At 51.1% G+C, this 18372-nt stretch overlaps 1 protein-coding gene across 1 annotated transcript in view; it reads right to left on the reverse strand.

Moving 5' to 3' along the window:
* Positions 1–18372, reverse strand: part of Efr3b (EFR3 homolog B) — a 75958-nt gene that overhangs the window by 4612 nt on the left and 52974 nt on the right. Inside the window, exons 8-22 of the mRNA XM_021648271.2 lie at positions 18082–18160; positions 17293–17428; positions 16956–17117; positions 15727–15838; positions 15403–15454; positions 12530–12702; positions 11835–11910; positions 11393–11554; positions 9936–10067; positions 7609–7676; positions 6157–6284; positions 5284–5375; positions 2883–2931; positions 1641–1747; positions 25–74 (exon numbers count right to left, since the gene is read on the reverse strand). Coding sequence (XP_021503946.1) covers positions 25–74; positions 1641–1747; positions 2883–2931; positions 5284–5375; positions 6157–6284; positions 7609–7676; positions 9936–10067; positions 11393–11554; positions 11835–11910; positions 12530–12702; positions 15403–15454; positions 15727–15838; positions 16956–17117; positions 17293–17428; positions 18082–18160 — 1578 coding nt within the window. The remainder of the gene's footprint in view (positions 1–24; positions 75–1640; positions 1748–2882; positions 2932–5283; positions 5376–6156; positions 6285–7608; positions 7677–9935; positions 10068–11392; positions 11555–11834; positions 11911–12529; positions 12703–15402; positions 15455–15726; positions 15839–16955; positions 17118–17292; positions 17429–18081; positions 18161–18372) is intronic.

Below are 18372 nucleotides of genomic sequence, written 5' to 3' on the forward strand. Positions count from 1 at the left end.
TCCCCTGTCCATGTGGTCACTTACCGGATGGTGATTTCAAAGATCTGGTTGAGTTTGCTCTGCAGCAGTGATGCCTAGACACAAATGGAAGGAAAGTGAACCCGGGGCTCCAGGAGTGCCAGCTGCCCCCTTACTGGCCTGTTGGGGGTTGGTATGGTATGCTACATATACAAATGTTAAATTCTGGGCTCTGAGATCTGTCTGCAGTCTGGATGAGTGCAATCTATGTTGTGTAAACGTTGCTCTACAATTAGCTCTGATTGGTTAATTAAAAAAAAAAAAGCTGGACAGCCTGTAACTGGGCAGAGGAGAGGTAGGCAGAGCTTCAATTCCTGAGCTTGGGGGTCTCAGGTAGGGACCTCAAGGGGAAGAAGAACAAAGAAGATGGAGAGAAAGGATGCGGCCTGATGGAAACAAGTAACATGGGGCATGTGGCTGGGAAGTTGCCGGACTAGCTTAGTGGTTTAGTATAAATAAATGCTTATCTTCCTAGTTACTGTGCTCATAGCTTATTAATGCATTTAGTAAGTCTCTGTGTCATTTATTTGGGAGCTACAGTGAGTAAATAGAAAAGCCCTCCTAATTGATTAATTATGTGCAATACTGTCCACCTGTCCACAGGACATCTGGAAGTTTCTGGTGGTAGCAACTGTAAGAGGGTAACCATGTGGGTATGTCCTTGTTCCTGGCATCTGTCTGTTGGACTTGTACACTCAGGTCAGGGACAACCACCCATCAATGGCTGGCTGGGGACCTTACAGAGGACTGGGAGGACCAGGGAAACTTCTGGCAGGTTTCTGTTCTTCAGTATGGGGTAAGAGGGTCTGTTGGGCACGGGGTCAGGCGACTGGAGCTAATGTTACTCTTCCTTGACATGTATCTAGCACTTGGGACTCCTCCTGGACTATGAAATGGGCATTCCATCTCTCAAAGTGAGATGGAAATAACTTACACAGATAGCACAGGCTTAGAAGATAGTGTTTTTATATACACACAAAATATAGAAATCTGACATAAATATAAAATATAAGCCATGTGCCTGAAATCTCAGCACTCAGAAGGCTGAGGCAGAATGGTTTGAAAATGTGAGGCAATCCTGGGCTGCATAATCAAGGCCAGCCAAGAATGGACTGCAAGACTCTCATCTGAAAGAATCCAGATGATGAGATGGTTCAGTGGGTAAGGGGTATGCTACACAAGCCTAATGGCCTGAACTCAATCCTGGAACCCACACAGAAGTGGAAGGAAAGACCAAAAGTTGTCCTCTGACCTACAGATACATCTACACCCATGTCAGACACACAAGATAATAATAAAAGTTAATAAGAATAAAGGTCTTACTATGTAGCTCTGTCTGGCCTAGGATTATCTATGTAGACAAGGGTGGCCTCGAACTTACAGAGATCTGTCTGCCTCGGCCTCCCAAGGATTAAAGGTCCAGACAATGAGGGGTAAATGCCTAGTCACTGAACTCAGGGGAAGCAACATAGTGGAAGGTATTGGGGTAAACAGCAGTGTTTTCTGTGCTAGAACCCAAACCCTAACTTCTGCAGCACAAAGTGTCAAGGTTTGAACTCAGTCCTGGGCCTAAATCTGGTTTCTGAATGGTCAGGAAGGCCCCCACGTGGTATGTCACTCACCCGGGCCCCACAGTGGGCTGCGATCTCCTCAAACGGGGCCTTCTGGAATTTCTCTACGACCTGTCGGCGCCGCTCACGCTCCTGTTCCTCAACTGCCACACTGTCCACTGTGACACAAAAACCACGTTAGCCTTTTGATCGCCCCCAGGGATGAGTAGGGAGAGGGGCTCCAGGAGACAGACAGGGTGAACTCTTGGGATGAAAAAGGGGGCAGAGGGCCTCACGTGTCCTCAGAGACTCTTCCTGATTCTGCCCAAGGCCTCACCCTCTGAGAATCAGTTAGATGGACCTGCAGCCGGGCCTACAAAGACCCAAGTGGCTGCCCTCCTGCTGAGACTCTCACACAAAAGATCTCAGATAGTTGTCCCTGTTAGTACTGTCAGGGGTAGTTTGAAAAAAAGGACTTGAACCATGGAAAAAGCGGACACACCATGAGAGTCAACACAGAACCTCACAGCGAGGCAGTCTAAGAAGATTTCACATAAGGATTTACACACACTGCTTACTATCCAAAGTGAGTCAGCACCAAACAAAGTAAGAGAGAGAGTTTGGGTTTGGAAGTCAAATAATGATTACCGTGAGGAGGTTAGGGAGGCAAGTGAGTACATTCATTCATTAATGAATTTATTTTGGGGACAGGCTCTCACACAGGCTCTCTCACATGTAGTCTTGGCTGTTCTGGAGCTCACTAAGCAGACCAGGCTGGCCTCGAACTCACAGAAATCCGCCTACCTCTGCCTCCCAAGTGCTGGGATTAAAGGCGTGAGCCACTCCTGGCTGAGTGCATTGATAATAACAAAATACTGAAGAAGCTTCATGGAAAGGCCATTTAGTGGCTTAATTTGTCATCAGTTAGAAACAACATCTTAATAGGAACACTTCATGGACCATTCATACAGATTCCTTAATAAAGGAACACCTAATATGTCTTCTTCTCAATGCCTTTCACTGGTCACCTTGTCCTTTCGTGTCATCTTCCGCACACACAAAGTTTCCATTTATTTGCACAGACCAGCCACCTGGCTGTCCCTCAGGTGGGTAGCTTTCAGAGGCAGTTGTCACTGGTAATAGGAGAGGGACTGCCTGATGTGCAGTGACAGGGCAGACCACCCCCTCACTGGGGACTGGGGTCTTCCAGCTGCAGCTTTGGTGGCTGATGAGTTTACAAGAAGCCCCCAGCCTCCACCATCAGGCCCATGTCACCACCCCTCTCCCCAGAGTTTCTTGGGGCCCCTGTCTTACCGATGGCCTTCTTTAGTGTTTCATAGGTGATCTCTTCGGCAGGCACTCGCTGAAGAAGAAGGGGCAAAATGGAGAAAGGTGAACATTGCTTCTCAGGGGAATGTCCCTAAAACACCCTCATTGCCAGAACGTGTATGGAGAAAAGCAAACAAGGCCAATTCCTCATCAGATTCCCTCAGAATAGAATTCTACTCTTTTTTCTCCACCTAAGCCTGTCCATCAAGCTCCATGGGAGGAAACCACCACATAATTAAAAAAAAAAAAACACTAAGAGAAACAATTAGATGTGAGAAGCAACTGAGAAATATGATCTCCAATATAAACTTCAAGAACTTAATAACATTTTGAAGGCTTATGACATTAAATTATACCCCAAGGTGATGAATCTTAATACAGTAAGTCATAGAAGGTTGGAAAAGATGTGCTTTCTGCTGGTCTGATTGATGCCAAGACCAGAGGCAAAGGATCTCAGCTTCTGCAGAGCCTATGAAAAGAGGCCGAAAAGAATAAAGCCCAAAGAAGCAAATTCCACAGATGCATGGCCTCAGGAAAGATGCTGAAGATAATGAAGCTTGGACCAGACTGCATAAACTCCTCACCAGACTACGAGCTTCCTGCTGTAACACCCATCATGAATCATGTGCTGTCTTGGTAAATAAGGAGGAAACGTAGGCAGAAGAGGGTGACTCAATGACAGAAAGTTCCGGGGTAGGGAAGATAGGCCCCCAGGTGACAACTGTGTTTGATCTCCTGATCTGGGTGTGGCGACATGGGGCATTCACCTTGTGAACATTCAGACAGTACAGTTCTTGATTTGTTTGCCATTTAGTAAATGTCTGTTTGGAAAGGACAGGCATACAGACATGGAATAAAGACATTTCGGAACTGTTGCATGGATATCAAGAGCCTGCAGAACTCTCAATGGGTCAACGGAAGCTGCCAAATTTGTTAACATAGGAATTACACGCAAGAGAGCCTGAAGAATCATCCTATGTACACACACAGGTCATCCATCTATCTACCCACCTATCCATGCATGATCAATGAAGACCAATGAGGATAAACTCAAAGCCTTAAGGAACCATAGGATAAAGGAAAACTAAAACCAAGTTCTCCAAGGGAGAGCAGGTAGAGAGATGTACATGGAAGAAGCGGGACCCAGAGGGGCTTCAAGGAACAGGCAGTTCATAGGTCCAAAGATCTAATCACCTACGTGGAGAAGAAGGCAGATGCGGGTGTTGCTTTTTGCACTAGCAGACTTGTGCAGACAGATGACACAGAGGAAACCGAGAGCAGTTCCACAAGCAGCAATACACAGGGTGGCAAGGGAAATAAAGAGACATGGTAGTGCCAGCCCAGAATGCCAAGCACTGGGATTAAGGCTTGACCGCAGCAGCATTGATTCGTTACCCACAGAGATGGCACGGTCAGCCGGCGCGGGATCCTGAGCCACTCGTTGAAGCTGTGAAGCAGCATGGCATAGGGAGGGCACAGCCCCGCATCTGGTACCAGGACACCCCTGGGCTAAGCCGACCCAAGGAAAGAACCAATGAGTGTCCCAGGGGGCCACCCGTGAGTAGGGGACACTGGCCAGGTAAGCATTTCCCCTCCTTAGCTTCACTTGACTATTCACGGCTGAACCTAGGGCAGGAGAATGCCCTCTGCAGTGGGGAAACAGTTCACTGCAAAGGCTGTACCACACGAGGGGTTTTGTCTTTCCTGGTTGCAAGGGTCCCCGAGGGCTCCCACTTCCACCTTCTCACTTTGCTTGCCAATTCAGTAAGCCAGGGCCAGAGCTTCCTGCTTTCCACGGGACTGTTCCAGGCCAGATCTGAACATCCAAGTTTAGTGGTTAGAGGGAAGCTTAATCCCAGCCTTCAAGGACATTTCTATGCTCTGATCACGCCTAGGGAAAGGCTTAGCATCCTCCACAAGCTGCCCTCAGACTCCCCAAAAATCTTCCTGTGCCATTCAGATGTGAATACTCCTTTGTACGATGCTTGACCCAAGCCTGTCAATTCCTTAATTTGTACAAGTAGGGAACAGAGACCAGCCTTTCTGGAGCAATATTTTTATGATATTCTCATGACAGGAGAACAGTAACAAACCTTCTATCCGGAAATATTTACATATGAGGAGAGTCAGTAAGAATATGGATTTACTTGAGAAACTAATTTCTACAAATCTTTTTTTTTTTTTTCTTGGTTTTTCAAGACAGGGTTTCTCTGTGTAGCCTTGGCTATCTTGGACTTGCTTTGTAGACCAGGCTGGTCTTGAACTCCACCTCCCTGAGTATTGGGATTAAAGGGGTGCACAACCACGCCCAGCTTCCACAGATCTGTTAATGCACTGTAAAGATTGTGGAGCACTTAGCACCCGGAGTACTGACCAAAACCCTCACCTCTTCCTTCTCTGGGCTATTCCTCGATTCTACCTCGACCTGAAGGGAAATGGTCTCTCCAATGCTCTTCCTCTTGGACAAGCGATCTTCATCTGGAAAAGAAAGAGCCCAGAAGCTGGGGTTCCCAGTCCTTGCAAAGCCAGGGATAAGCCACCGGTCCTACCTCCCAATGCCTACCCCCCAAGTGCCTTGGTCCACAGTCCTCAGTGGCTCAGTATACACTTAGGCTACACCCGGAGCTTCCAGAAGCATCTGTCTGCCGTGGGCTCTCTCCACCTACCTTCGGGTGCTCAGGCTGCTTCTCTGGGTTGAGATTTTTGCACCCAATTGTGAAAACAAAGACGTTCCCCGGGGACCAGAAAGCAAATCACAACTAGCCTAAGCTTGTTGCATCCACTTGCAGCAGCAGTAAGGGTCATGCCCGCAGCATTCCCTACGTGAATCTGCTTTCATTGCTCCACCCAACCTCCACACCAACCCTCTAATGAAGGAGTTTCGTAGTCTTGTAACTCAAGGGTTTCTAGAGACTTGCCAAAAGGTGTTTTTAGAGCGTACATCTTGAAACACAGATGTCTTGAAACGGGTCCCTGGTTCTGTAGCCCATGAGGGCTCTTTCTAATACTATGAACCAGCCCTCCGCAAGCTGGGTTATCTCAAGAGCCAGTTGGTTTCTGAGATTCTCCAACTGAAGAAGAAGAGCAGAAAAACTGGGATCTCACCATAAGTTCTGCTACGTCTCTCGGCTCTCATGTAACATCTGAGATGTGGCCACAAGTGGTTCAGTGGTCCACCCCTCCCCTTCCCCCTTCCCCTAGGCCTCTTGCCTGGCAGGAAAGGCAGAAGAAGACTGGAAGCCTTGCCTGGAGCTCATACCTGTCAGCTGAGGGATGTAGGGCAGGCAGAGCCTGTCCGAATTATAGCCGCTGCCTCCCAGGACTTCACTGATTTTGCTCTGGCGGAAAAGAACCTCAATCACCACCCCGTCGAGATTCTGAGACAGCCTGAAAGACAAAGAAGAGTCAGCATAGAGCTGTGGGCAGCCAGAACAGTCCCTGGGGGACTCTGTCACAGGAGCAACACGTTCACTAAGCAAAATGACAGAGAAATAAAAGGAAATCTCCCCAGTCCCTTTTCCAGGGACACCCACTGTTTTACATTTCATGCAGAATCCTTCAATTGCAAATGTTTATACCCACACATGAATGCTCCCTTCCCTAACATGCTCTCCTGTGGTTGATTTGAGTGTGTGTGTGTGTGTGTGTGTGTGTGTGTGTGTGTGTGCAGCCGTGTGGAGAGCAGAGGTCAACGCTGGGTATTGTTGCTCAGGCAACATCCACCTTTTCTTTGAACAGTCTCTCACTGGCCTTGAGTTCATCAAGTGAGTGAGGCTGGCTGGCCAGTGAGCTCAGATACCTGCCTGTGCCCCTCTCCCCAGTGTGGGATGGCAAATACAAGCTACACTCAGATTTTTTCTTCTTCTTCTTAACATCATGGGTTCTGGAGACCAACCTTCATATGTATGAACTGAAGCAAGCGAGCTCAGATACCTGCCTGTGCCCCTCTCCCCAGTGTGGGATGGCAAATACAAGCTACACTCAGATTTTTTCTTCTTCTTCTTAACATCATGGGTTCTGGAGACCAACCTTCATATGTATGAACTGAAGCAAGCGCTTTATCAACCAATCTATATCCCCAGCCTGTGACTGATTTTATTCATCTATTATTTAACAACTGTTTCACACTAAATATTCTTTCAAAGCATCCTGGACTTTATAAATCCTTCTCTTCTGTGGTGCTGAGAGCTGCCCGACATCCCTCAGGATGGGGTTCAACCCAGGACTCGTGTGTGTTAGGCAACAGCCCTACCCCCGCGTCACTGATCTTGCCTGCGGAGTGTGTGGAGAGGCCTGTTTAGAAGAGAGCTGTTTAGAAGGCTGAGGCCTGTTGTCGGACACCTTTTTTCTAAGAATGCTTTTTCCTGGTGTTCCTCTCAGGTTGGTGATCCAGGTCCATAGCACTGTCTGAAGGCAGGGTCCTGACAGAGGTGGCTCCTCTAGGATGCACCCACCCTGGGTCTGACCAGAGCTCCTGGAGGCTGTATCACCTCCCATGCGAATCATACTCCCAGCTGGCTCATCATGGCCTGCCTGAAGTTTGATGGCATGGTGGCCATGGAAGGGTTATAGTATTGTGATGAGGCTGAACTCTGCCCAGGACTTGGAGATCTCAGACAGGGTCTAAGTGACCACTCTCATGTGTATCCTTGCCTGGTCTCCTACCACCCACTCTCTGACATTTTGACCGCACCCCTGGGACCATCCTTACCTGGGTCTTTCCACAAACACATCCTCAGGAAGCATGTATGGCGCCTCTTTCTTCCTGGTCTCTATTACCTGAAGTTTGGAAGGAAAGAAATGAGGAGACCCGGATCCAGCAGGGCGAGGCTCCTCAGAGCAGCTGACAGAAAGAGCTGCAAGCTCACATTCAGTGTCCTCTCCCCACCCCCGCCTCTCCTCAGCCTCCTTGGAGATGCAGCGCACAAGGAGAACCCAGATCCCCAGTCACCGTCAGAGCCGCCCTGGGGAGACTCTCGGCTGTTCAAGCTGTCGCCAGTGATGACGCACATGTGTCAAGCATCCTCCGAGTACAGGGAGCTTCATCCCTAAGAGGCTGAGGTTTCTTTTTTCTGCGTCTTATTCCTGTGCTTTTGATTTCCACAAGCGAAAGGGGGAATGCAGGAGTCCCTTCTGGCGAGCCCGGTGGACAGGGATGGCCTGAGGTTTCCTCAATAGCCCTTGCAAGTGTCTTGGGAGGAGGTGTGGGAGTTACCAACGTGGTGAGCAGCCAGGGAGAGATGAGCTGGCAACAGCTCCGCTATTTCTATCGAAGGTGACGCTTTGACTCCCTGTCAGAGCCTGGGCAAGTCTGACACTCCTGAGAAGCCTCTGACACAGCAACCCCCCACAGGCCTGTATCCCCCCGGCCCACTCAGGTCATCGAGACCTGGAATTTTAAAAGTTAATCCTAGGCATCATATGATGTTGCCTAAATGACTTTGAAATTTTTTTTCTGACTTAAAAATTATTTTTTTAAATGTGTATGAGTATTTTGCCTGTAAGCATGTGTATGTACTATGCTCACATGTCTGGTATCTGTGAAGGCCAGAAGAAGGTGTCAGAACCCCTGGAAATGGAGTTCTAGACAGTTGTGGGCTACCATTTGGGTGCTGGGAACTGAACCCAGGTCCTTTATGAGAGCGGCTTGTGCTCTTAACTACTGAGCCATCCCTCCAGCCCTCTTCAGAGTGTTTTACAAGGCCTTTACACGACAACTGAGTTTGACTAGATTGGCTGCTGGATAACAGACTGAGGTTCAAAATTTAATTAGCTGTGTGACAGCATGGCAGCCATGGAGGGAGACACCACTATTTTTTCTCTTATGGCTCCCCCCAAACTCTCTTTTACTGTGCATACTGATGTATAGTTTAAATTCATGCATAGGGAGCTGGAATTTGCTTTAAAGTATTTCAGCAAGGGGTGATGGTGGTGGGGAGACGGCCCAGAGGTTAAGCACACTGGCTCTTCTTCCAAAGGTCCTGAGTTCAATTCCCAGCAACCACGTGGTGGCTCATCTATAATGAGATCTGGTGCCCTCTTCTTGCCTGCAGGCAGAACACTATATAAACAATAAATAAATCAATCTTTAAAACTATTTCAGCAAAGGAAAAGAACTGAGCTTGATATGCAAATGTGATACATTTTTCAGAAGTATTTAATTTGCATAACTGTGGTTCACAGTTCTACGCTTTTGTGGGACTGGAGAGTGTTTGGCAGTTCTTTCCTGTTTAAATTATTTTGTGTGTGTGGAAGGGCCATGCACACGTCATAGTTGTGTGGAGGTTTCAGGAACTGGTTCTTGCCTTCCCCCTTGCTAAGGCTGAGTCTCTCTTGCTTTTGCCACTGCACTACATACTCCAGGCTAGCTGGCCTGCAGCTCATGCCTCATTCTTGTTCCCGATTCCCATTTTGCCATAGGACTGCTGAGATTTAGGTATATACCACTGCGTCTGGATTTCTTATATGAGTTCTAGGGTCGAAGTCAAGTTAGCAGGCCTGCGTGGTAAGGACCTTTAGTCTGAGGCAGTTTCAGGGTTGCCCAGACTGGCCTTGAGCTGCAGATCCTTTATCGTTAGGCTCCTGAATGGCTGCGGTTACAGGTCTGTAGCACCTTTCTCAGCTTCCTAACACTTTATTCATTTATTGCGGGGAGGGAGGGGTGTCTCATGGAGCCCAGGCTGGCCCCTGAACTATGTCAAGGTCTTCCCACGACTGAGACTTCTTGGGTGCTTGGGATTTTAGGCTTGTGTCGCCATACCCAGTTTTATGTGGTGCTGGCGATTGAACCGAGGGATTTATGCTTGCCAGGCAGACACTCCACCGCCTCTCCCACGTCACGTCCCCATCCCTCCCCAAACATCCACATGGTTGGAGTGTGTGCCACGTGCCTCTGTGAGGACAGTGGGTAGGGGCAGGTGAGAGATCCCTTTACCCAGGAGGCTAAGGAAAGAATCTTTAGTTCTTCAGCGCTCCCTCCAAAGCCCATGTCTGGTGCTCAAGGGCTCACTGGGCCCTCAGGCCCACGAGGACACCAACCTCATGGATGTGCTGGCAGAAGGCAGGCACCGTTGTGAGCTGGCTGATGAGGTTCAGGTAGGCCGCACCCAGAGCGTAGAGCGCACAGCGGTTATAGGTGGGCAAATTCTCTTCATTGACCTGGGCCACGTCCTGTGGTAACACAGATCGGCTTCCAGAGTTTTCCCCTGACGGACTACACTAAAGTCCACACCCTCCCTCCCAACCTCTCCCCAATCTTCTTAGAGATGGCTCATCTTTCTGGACTAAATCTCTGTCCCATAACCTTCGGGGAGGCAGAACTCTTCCACATAAAGCTAGAGAAGGTGTTCCCTGGAATAATCTGTGAGCTGGGGCTCCTAAATCTACACTAAGCTTAGAGGCAACAGCCTTATCTCTCCACTCTGTGGTTCCAGCTGCAGGGATGGCCACTGCCCGAACCCTCCTCATTACTATCAGCCATGCCACTTGGCTGCCATCACCATGGCTAAAGCCTAGCCGATTGGATTGGCTTGTTAAACTGGGTCCATATGTTAAAAGCTGTGGGAGCCACCAGGAGCCTAGGACTCAAGGGGATCCCAAATCCTACCTCTTAGGGTAGGTAAAGATGATTGTAACATCTAGGTTGGCCTGCAGAATTTAGCAGTCATGAAGATGACCTAAGACACCTGTCACTAAGCTCAAGACTGTGATGCCTACTTGGCGTCAGGACCCAGAGACTACAACCTTTGAGGTCACAAAGATTCACCTTGACTTCCTTGGCAATGCACTTCCGCCCAGGCAGACCTTGAAGGTCTCAGGTCCTACTGAGTATCACACTGGCTGCCTATGAATCACAATGCAGGCTTGTTAAAGACACAGGTCCCAGGCCTGGGGCACTGGGGCACTGGGGCACTGGGGCACTGGGGCACTGGGGCTTTCCAGTTGGAGTAATACGTTTTCTTTTGTTGTTGGTGGTGGTTTGTTTTTGGTTTTTGAGACAGGGTTTCTCTGTGTAGCCCTGACCGTCCTGGAAGTAGCTCTGTGACCAGGCTGGCCTCCTGAGTGCTGGGATTAAAGGTGTGTGCCACCGTATGTATTTTAAACAAGCACCAGGGGCACTTCCGAACTAGAAAACCCAGGAGTGAGAGGATTTTTAGATGAACACATGTTTCAGGGATCACTCAGGGCTTTTGAATGCTCTCTGGGGAATTTTGGGGGTAGCACTCAGACTTCATGAGGCCTTCAAAATCCTTAGGGCCCAGAAGTAATTCTGGTGACCTTGTGCTCTTTACCTTAAAGAGCCATAAATGAATTAGTTTCTGGGGCTTCCCAGACAAGACTGTGGTTTGGGGTCTTTGTGGAGGAATGACCAAGCAAAGTACAATGTCTCCGAACCCCAAAACAACTGTCAGGCAACTGCTTCAGCGTATTCCTACATCCCCCTGGCTAGCTAGGCCCCTCCCCACGACCCTCATCCTGCCCACATCCTGCCCCACCTGAACAGCCAGCACCAGTCGGATGAGGTCTACCACCACCTCCTCGTTGGCCAGCTCGATGCTGATGAGTGCCAGCAGGCCGTAGAGTGCTTCAAAGTGCTCCTGGGTGTTGGTTTCCTCCTTACAGCTCAGGTAGATGTGCCTGTAGAGCTGCTGGGAATGCTGGGGATGGAAGCAGGGGCAGAGGACAGCCAAGGTCAGCTGGGTGGGTCCAGAGTGGAGGACAAGGAGAATCGGGGAGGAAGGTGCATCTGCAGGGGAGGTAAGAGCTGTACGCGGTACTCCATCTGCATCCTCAGCAAACGGCTCACCTGGCCAGCTGAAGGAGGGAGGAGCAGGCGGGCTCTGGGACCAGCGGTCCAGCAGCAACCTAGACACTGGAAGGTTGGGACCAACAATCATGGTCTCCTCCCCGGCTCGCTGTGAAGGTGATGACACTCACCTTCTTCATGAAGACAGTGTCCTGCCGGGAGCACTTGTCCACTTTCAACTTCAGGACCGAGATGTCACCAAGGGTGCTAGGAAGGGGCGGAGGAGCCTCTTAGCCCCTGTGTGAGGTCAACCTGAGTTCACACGGTGTCACTAAGTTTTATTCCCAGTACTGTAGGTCACAGCCTTGGTTCTTAGCCCAATCTCCACGTTCTCCAAAGTTCTCACGTTCCTCTTTCTTTTAAACTTGTTGATTTTTTAATTTATATTTTATATCTTTTTTTTTTTTTGAGACAGGGTTTCTCTGTGTAGTCTTGGCTGTCCTGGACTCACTTTATAGACCAGGCTGGCCTCAAATTCACAGAGGTCCATCCCTATAGTGCTTGGGTTTACAGGCATGTGTCACTGAGCCCAGCTAAACTTGTTGATTATTCTCCTCTTCTCTTTAATCCTTCCAAATCCTCAGTGCCAATGGCCCTATACCTTCCTCTTTCCTAGATGTGAAACTTCTCTTAGGACCTGTTCTTCCATTTTCCATCCCCAGCATGCTCTCTAGCCCCCAAGCCCAGGTACAGGGACACTGGGCTCCTGCTCTTCTTGACTAAAGAAAGGGTCTCACTGTATCCAAATTGTCCTCCCACTGGGGTGTGAGGTTAACGGCCAAGAAGACAGGTCACATATCTACCGGAGGAGAGGCCTCAGGCTCACCTGATGGTAGAGAACTTGTGGCGGTTGCCATGACGATCAATGAAACTGATGAGAATCTCGAGGACGAAGAGGCGGATCTCTGCATCCTCCATGAGGGCGGTGGAGAGAAGGCGGTCAAGGAAGTTGCTGGGCAGGGCTGACATCATGTTGTTGCACTGGAAACCTGTGGAGACCTGGGAGGAAGCCCGGGGAGGGGCCACTCAGGAACACTGCCTAGAGAGCTGGAGAAGCAGCCTGAAGAATGCTGGTGTCGTTTCCATCCTCTGCGTAGAGCCCCCCGCCCCGGACTCAGCTTCCTTCCCCTTCTCTCACAGGCCCTGAATACCCACCTGGAGAATCTACTCAGTGCAGCGCAACTGACAGGCAGGTGTACAGGATAAGGTTAGGCTTAGGGCTACCGGTTAGGGTTAGGGTTGGAGTTAGGGTAGTGGAGTTATGCCTAATGTTATGGTGAGGGTTAGGGTTAATGTTAAGGTTAGGACTGGAGTTAGAGTTAGAATTAATGTTAAGGTTAGGGTTAGCATTAGGGGTGGAGCTAGGATTAGGGCTAGTGATAGGGCTAGGGTTAGGATTAGGTTTAGGGTTAGTGTTAAATGCTAAAATTGAGCAAACGAGCCATTTGTGGAGGCACACCCCTTTAATCCCAGCACACGGGAGACAGAGGCAGGCAGATCTCTGTGAGTTTAAGACCAGCCTGGTCTACAAAGCAAGTCCAGGACAGCCGGGACTACAAGAGAAACCCTTTCTCAAAAAATAAAATAAAATAAAATAAAATAAAATAAAATGGAAAAACAAAAACAAAAACAAAAACAAAACAACAGAATAAAACCACAGGTGAGTACAGGATGAGCACTAGAGAAAGGCAAGAGTGAGGAAACCTCTGAAAGTGCTGGCTGGCCAGCGACACCGATGGAGGCCTACAATGTGTGCACCACTTTGGTAAGACTAGGAGATACTAGAACTACAGGGCGGAGGAAGTTACAGCTGGGTGGCAGAGTCCACTCACACACCCGACCCAGTCAGCACCGCCCTGTGGTAACGGGGCCTTCTGACTCAGATTAGTCGGCATAAACAGGCACAGCACACAGAAAACGCTACACGCTCAATGGTGGCAGAATGGTTCCTCTGCTGATTCAGGGAGGCAGCCCAGCCCCAGAGCATCTTTGAAAGGGGGATATGAATGTTCCCCAGACTGTCGCCATACGACACTGGGTCCAAATCAACAGGGCCAACCCAGCAAAACTGCAGGATTACAAAGACGAAGGACAGAATAGACGGCTAGACTTGGGAAGAACGGAAGGGCTTTGTTGAAGGGCACTGAGTGGGGCTGGGAGGGTACACTCAGCGGAGAGGCACTTACTTACTGTGTGTGAGGACCTGGGTTCAATCCCCAAGGCAAAGCGGCCAGAGGAACAAAGGCAGTAGGAGGAGGAGGGTGGGAGAGGCGGGAAGGGAGGGTTTGCGTGGAGTGAGGTGCTCTGCATGGCGTTGGGGACATGTTGGGGACAGAGGTGGGAGCTGGCGGGTACAATGAACAGAGCAGTGAGAGCGGTGGTTCTCGCCCTTCCTAATGCTGCGGCTCTTTAATACAGTTCCTCCTGCTGTGATGACTCCCCAACCATAACATTATTGTCACTGCTACTTCCTAACTTTACTTTTGCTACTGTTAGGAGTCATAATGTAAATACGGGTTTTCTGATGGTCTTAGGTGACCCCTGTGAGAAGGTCGTTCAACCCCCTCCCCCCTCCCGGAAGGGGGTCAGGACCCACAGGTTGAGAACAAGTGGTCTAGAGAAAGATCCCGGAAACTTTGCTCTAAAAACCCCAACATTCAGATGTTCAAATTAGAAATTCGGATCTTCTCAGAAATAAGGAGCAAAACAGGAAATGATATCCTAAGAAAATTCTTCTGGTGTTCATGATGGTTGAAAGTGGACATAAAACATTGACAATAACCTAGTTGTGAGATTTCCAAAGTTTAGGCCAGGGCAGGGAGCTTATTACAAGAACAAATTCCAAAGCTGGGCATGGCAGTGCATGCCTGTAATGCTAGCACTTGGTAGGCTGAGGCAGGAGGATCGTGAGTTTGATGCCAGCCTAGGCTATGTAAAGTCCAAGGCCAGCCAGCACCACAGAGGGAGGCCCTGTCACCTAGATAACTCACACAGGCACAAATATAGATGTCAGAATCTTACAATGGCTAACCACTCACGCCCCCTGGGGAACATACATATTTTAACCAGTTGGGCGTGGGGCTGGTGTTTGGGGACAGCAGAACTGGACTCTAGCAATGAAAGCTGAGATGCAGCAGAGGCATATAGAAAACACGGAGAGAGGAGAAGGTGGTGGAAGGTGAGTAAGACATGAGTGCCACTGGTGAACTCGGGGAACAGAGGGACAGAACCTGTCAAAGGGCACGAGGCAGGCAAAGGGGGAGGAATTATCTCAAGACCCACAAGATTTCCGTGACAAAGCTACCAGTAGGCACATAGAATCATGTGTGTTGGTACACACCTGTAATCCCAGCACTCAGGGAGGGAGAGGTAGGAGGATTGCTGTAAGTTTGAGGCCAGCCTGGTCCACAAATCAAGTGGACCAGGACAGCCAAGTCCAGGACAGCCAAGGCTACACAGAGAAACCCTGCTTCGAAAAACGAAGAAACAAAGAAAGAAAGAAACGAACAAAAGACTTATGTTTCCATCCGTCTCTGAAGAACTCAGTGGAGCTCATGTTGGGTTTCAGCCCCTCACTTACCCCTTTGATAGAAGGGCATATCTGTGCAGTACCTAACACACATAACTGCCTTGTCCTGGCTCCCTGAAAGGGGCTGTATCCCACAGAGACAGAGCAGGGATGTGTGTGTGTGGGCTCACCTGAAGGAGAGATTTCAGCAGCATAATCTGGGTCAGCCGGTTCCTGTTCTCCCTGTAGGCCAGAGGACACACTCTCAGCAAGATGGCAGAAGGGTGCCCCCTACCTCCTCAAAAGTTCTTGCACTGATGAGCTTTCTCGCCAGGAGGCTTATCTCACTGGGAGAAGCCATGACTTCTCTAAAGTGAAGACGGGTGTTTATAAGAAGGACCTATGACTCTGCCGAGGGGTTTTTGAGTTGAGAGAGAAGAGTGAGCAGAGCCACAGAACGTAGCGTGGGTGACCAGGAACCAGAGCGCCTAGGCTGGGAGACACAGTGGACTCACCCTGTCCGTCCAGTCTCTACGGGGTGATGCAGGGAAGGCAGCGGGACCTTGCTCATGATGAACAGGATCACCTCTGAGCGCTGGTAGGTGGGCAGCGTGCTGGCGAAGGAGCCTGTGAGGAAGGGAACATTATCGGTCCCCCAGGCCCAGCATTCATCAGCTGAATGGATAGACAGTGAGGCTTATGATGCCCAGAGAGATCTGCCCAGACAGGCTGCTGTGACATTGCCACCTGGGCAAGGGGCATGAAGGACTCCAGGGACTCTTCCAGATGCCAGCTCTTCCCTTTTTACTGAGGCTGTGGTCAGTGTGGGAACCTTTGACTGGGGGCTAGGGCCTGGAGCAGGCGGCTCTATGATTTCATTGCTCCTGCCCTGACTCCAGGGTGATGGTCCACGGCATAGGGTCCACGGCATAGGGCCCACGGCATAGGGCCTGAGACCTCTGAGAGTGAGGAATCCCTGGTTCTCGTGATTTCATATTCCTTTACAGTCAGGGGCACAAATAGTCTCCATAGCTTTCTTCCTTTCCGCTTTTCTTCCTTAATCCCCACCTCTCCTCCAGTGGCCCCACTGTGGAAGCACTAGGCATATCTAATGAGGACAGGGACAGGATCTGCCTTTGCAGGAAGGCCCGGCCTTCATTTCCCCAGTGACCCTAAATAACACAGCTAGACAATCACACAGCATCTGCTATAGTGGAGGGCGGGTCCTCTCACAAGGATCACCTCTATCTTGTCCAGGGTCCACCCCATCCTCCCAAGATCTCTTCCTGTCCTAAGTCCCTTTCCTAGGTCCCAGCCTAACTCCTCTCCTAGAACTCCTCCCCTCTCCAAGCTTTGCCAGGGTCCCTCCTTTCTGGACAGCCCCAGTCTTATCCCAAAAGCCCTGCCCGGCTTCAGGCCTGCGCCCTAGGTCCCTGGCGACTTTTCCCCACAGCCTCATTTCTCTCCAAGCCTCGTCAGGACCCTCCCCGTTTCAATTCCCTCCCCCAGGTATCAGCCTGACTCCTCCTGAGCCCCGCCCTTCTCCAAGACTCACAGGGTCCCTCCCCTTACTAAGTTCCTCCCCCAGGGTCCCGGCCCTTTCCAAGCCTCACCCAGTTCCACCTCCACGGCCCTAGTTCACAGGCTCTGCTTCCTTAGCCCCACCCCCAGACCTTTGCCAACCTCCCCTCCTGGAGCCGGCCCACCAGCCCCAATGGCTCCTCCCAGTCCCCGCCTTCCCCACCGATGGTTTTGATGACGGCCTCCTGGAACATGCGCTCCTCGTGCTCCTTGATGATCTTGGTGCCCAGGCTCACGGCGCCGTCGTAGCTCCCGGTGAGCGCGTAGTCGATACTGAGCCGCAGCTGCCTCAGCAGGGTGTTAAACATCTCCAGCACTGTGGGCCCTGGGCGCCGGGGGGCGGGGCCCGCTCGTCAGGGCAGGAACCCTTCCGGCTCTCCCGTAGACCCAAGCCCGCGCAGCCTACCGGGCCGAATCCCAGCGTCTGTCCCCCGCCCCCGCCCCCGGGCCGAACCCCAGCGTCTGCCCCCCGCCCCCGCCTTTGCTCCGGACCCCCTTACCGACGGAGCCGGTGGCGGCGATGACCGCCGCTTCCGATAGGACCTCCACGATGCCGGCGCGCACAGTGGCCGCGCTGCGGCTGTTGGCGTCCAGGTGGCCCAGGAGCTGCTGGATGACCAGGTGGGAGTGCTGCGGCTGCGGGGGAGGAAGACGTGCCGGTCCCCTGACAGTCACCCCAAAGGCTCGGCAGCCCTCTGCCGGGGCCCGAGAGGGCTGGGGGGAACCAGAATGACATCCCACAGCCAACGGGCACTGCAGGTGGCAGGTGGCACCCAGACCTAGCTCTCTCTCTCTCTCTCTCTCTTTCTCTCAGCACCTCCCAACCCCCCATCGCGGCCCACAAACACAGAGCCAAATCCCAGGGAATCTGCATTTGCACACTTTTCCTGGTTCCCTTTACTTCCGAGGCGGCCAGGAATCCATTTCAGAATACTGGCTTTCCTTTATCCCTGTCCCCAGGTCCTCCTGGCAAGGTGCGGGAGCGCCCACATGAGTCAGCTCAGAGCGTGGCTGGGGCCCCCCAGTGCCAGTTCAAGGTCCGTCTGGCAACACCCGCTGCCGGGATGAGGGGCTAGAAGGAAGGCAAGCTCCCGAGGAGTTAGTTCCCACTGTGTTTCATTAAAAGACGTTGGCTGGGGTGTGTTAAGCATTAACCGGCCTTCCCTCACAGCCGGGCGACACAGCCTGGTCTGCGGCAGCCGGGGGGTCTCGGGCGGAGGTCAGAGGTGTCCAGCACCCAGAAGCGCCCTTGCGCAGGGACACGTGCTGGGGCAGGGAGGCCACCGTACCTGAATCGAGTACATGATGATTTTAAAGCAACGGGTGGCGAACACCTTGGGTTCCCAAAGAGAGTGGTTATCCAGGTGGCTGCGGGGGAGAAAACACGGGGGGGGGGGGCGGTGACTAGAAGACTCAGCGATGGGGAGTGGAGATGAACTTGGGGGACAGTGACCCCTGACGGCCCCTTGCAGTTCCCAGTCAAGGAAGGGCTTACAGTGTAGGCTCCACAGCTTGACACAAGCCACGAGGCCACCTGTGCTCAGTTTTGGGCGCCCCTCCCATTAATCACCGCACACTGC

Source organism: Meriones unguiculatus, chromosome 1, assembly GCF_030254825.1.
Source record: "Meriones unguiculatus strain TT.TT164.6M chromosome 1, Bangor_MerUng_6.1, whole genome shotgun sequence".
Lineage (NCBI taxonomy): Eukaryota > Metazoa > Chordata > Mammalia > Rodentia > Muridae > Meriones > Meriones unguiculatus.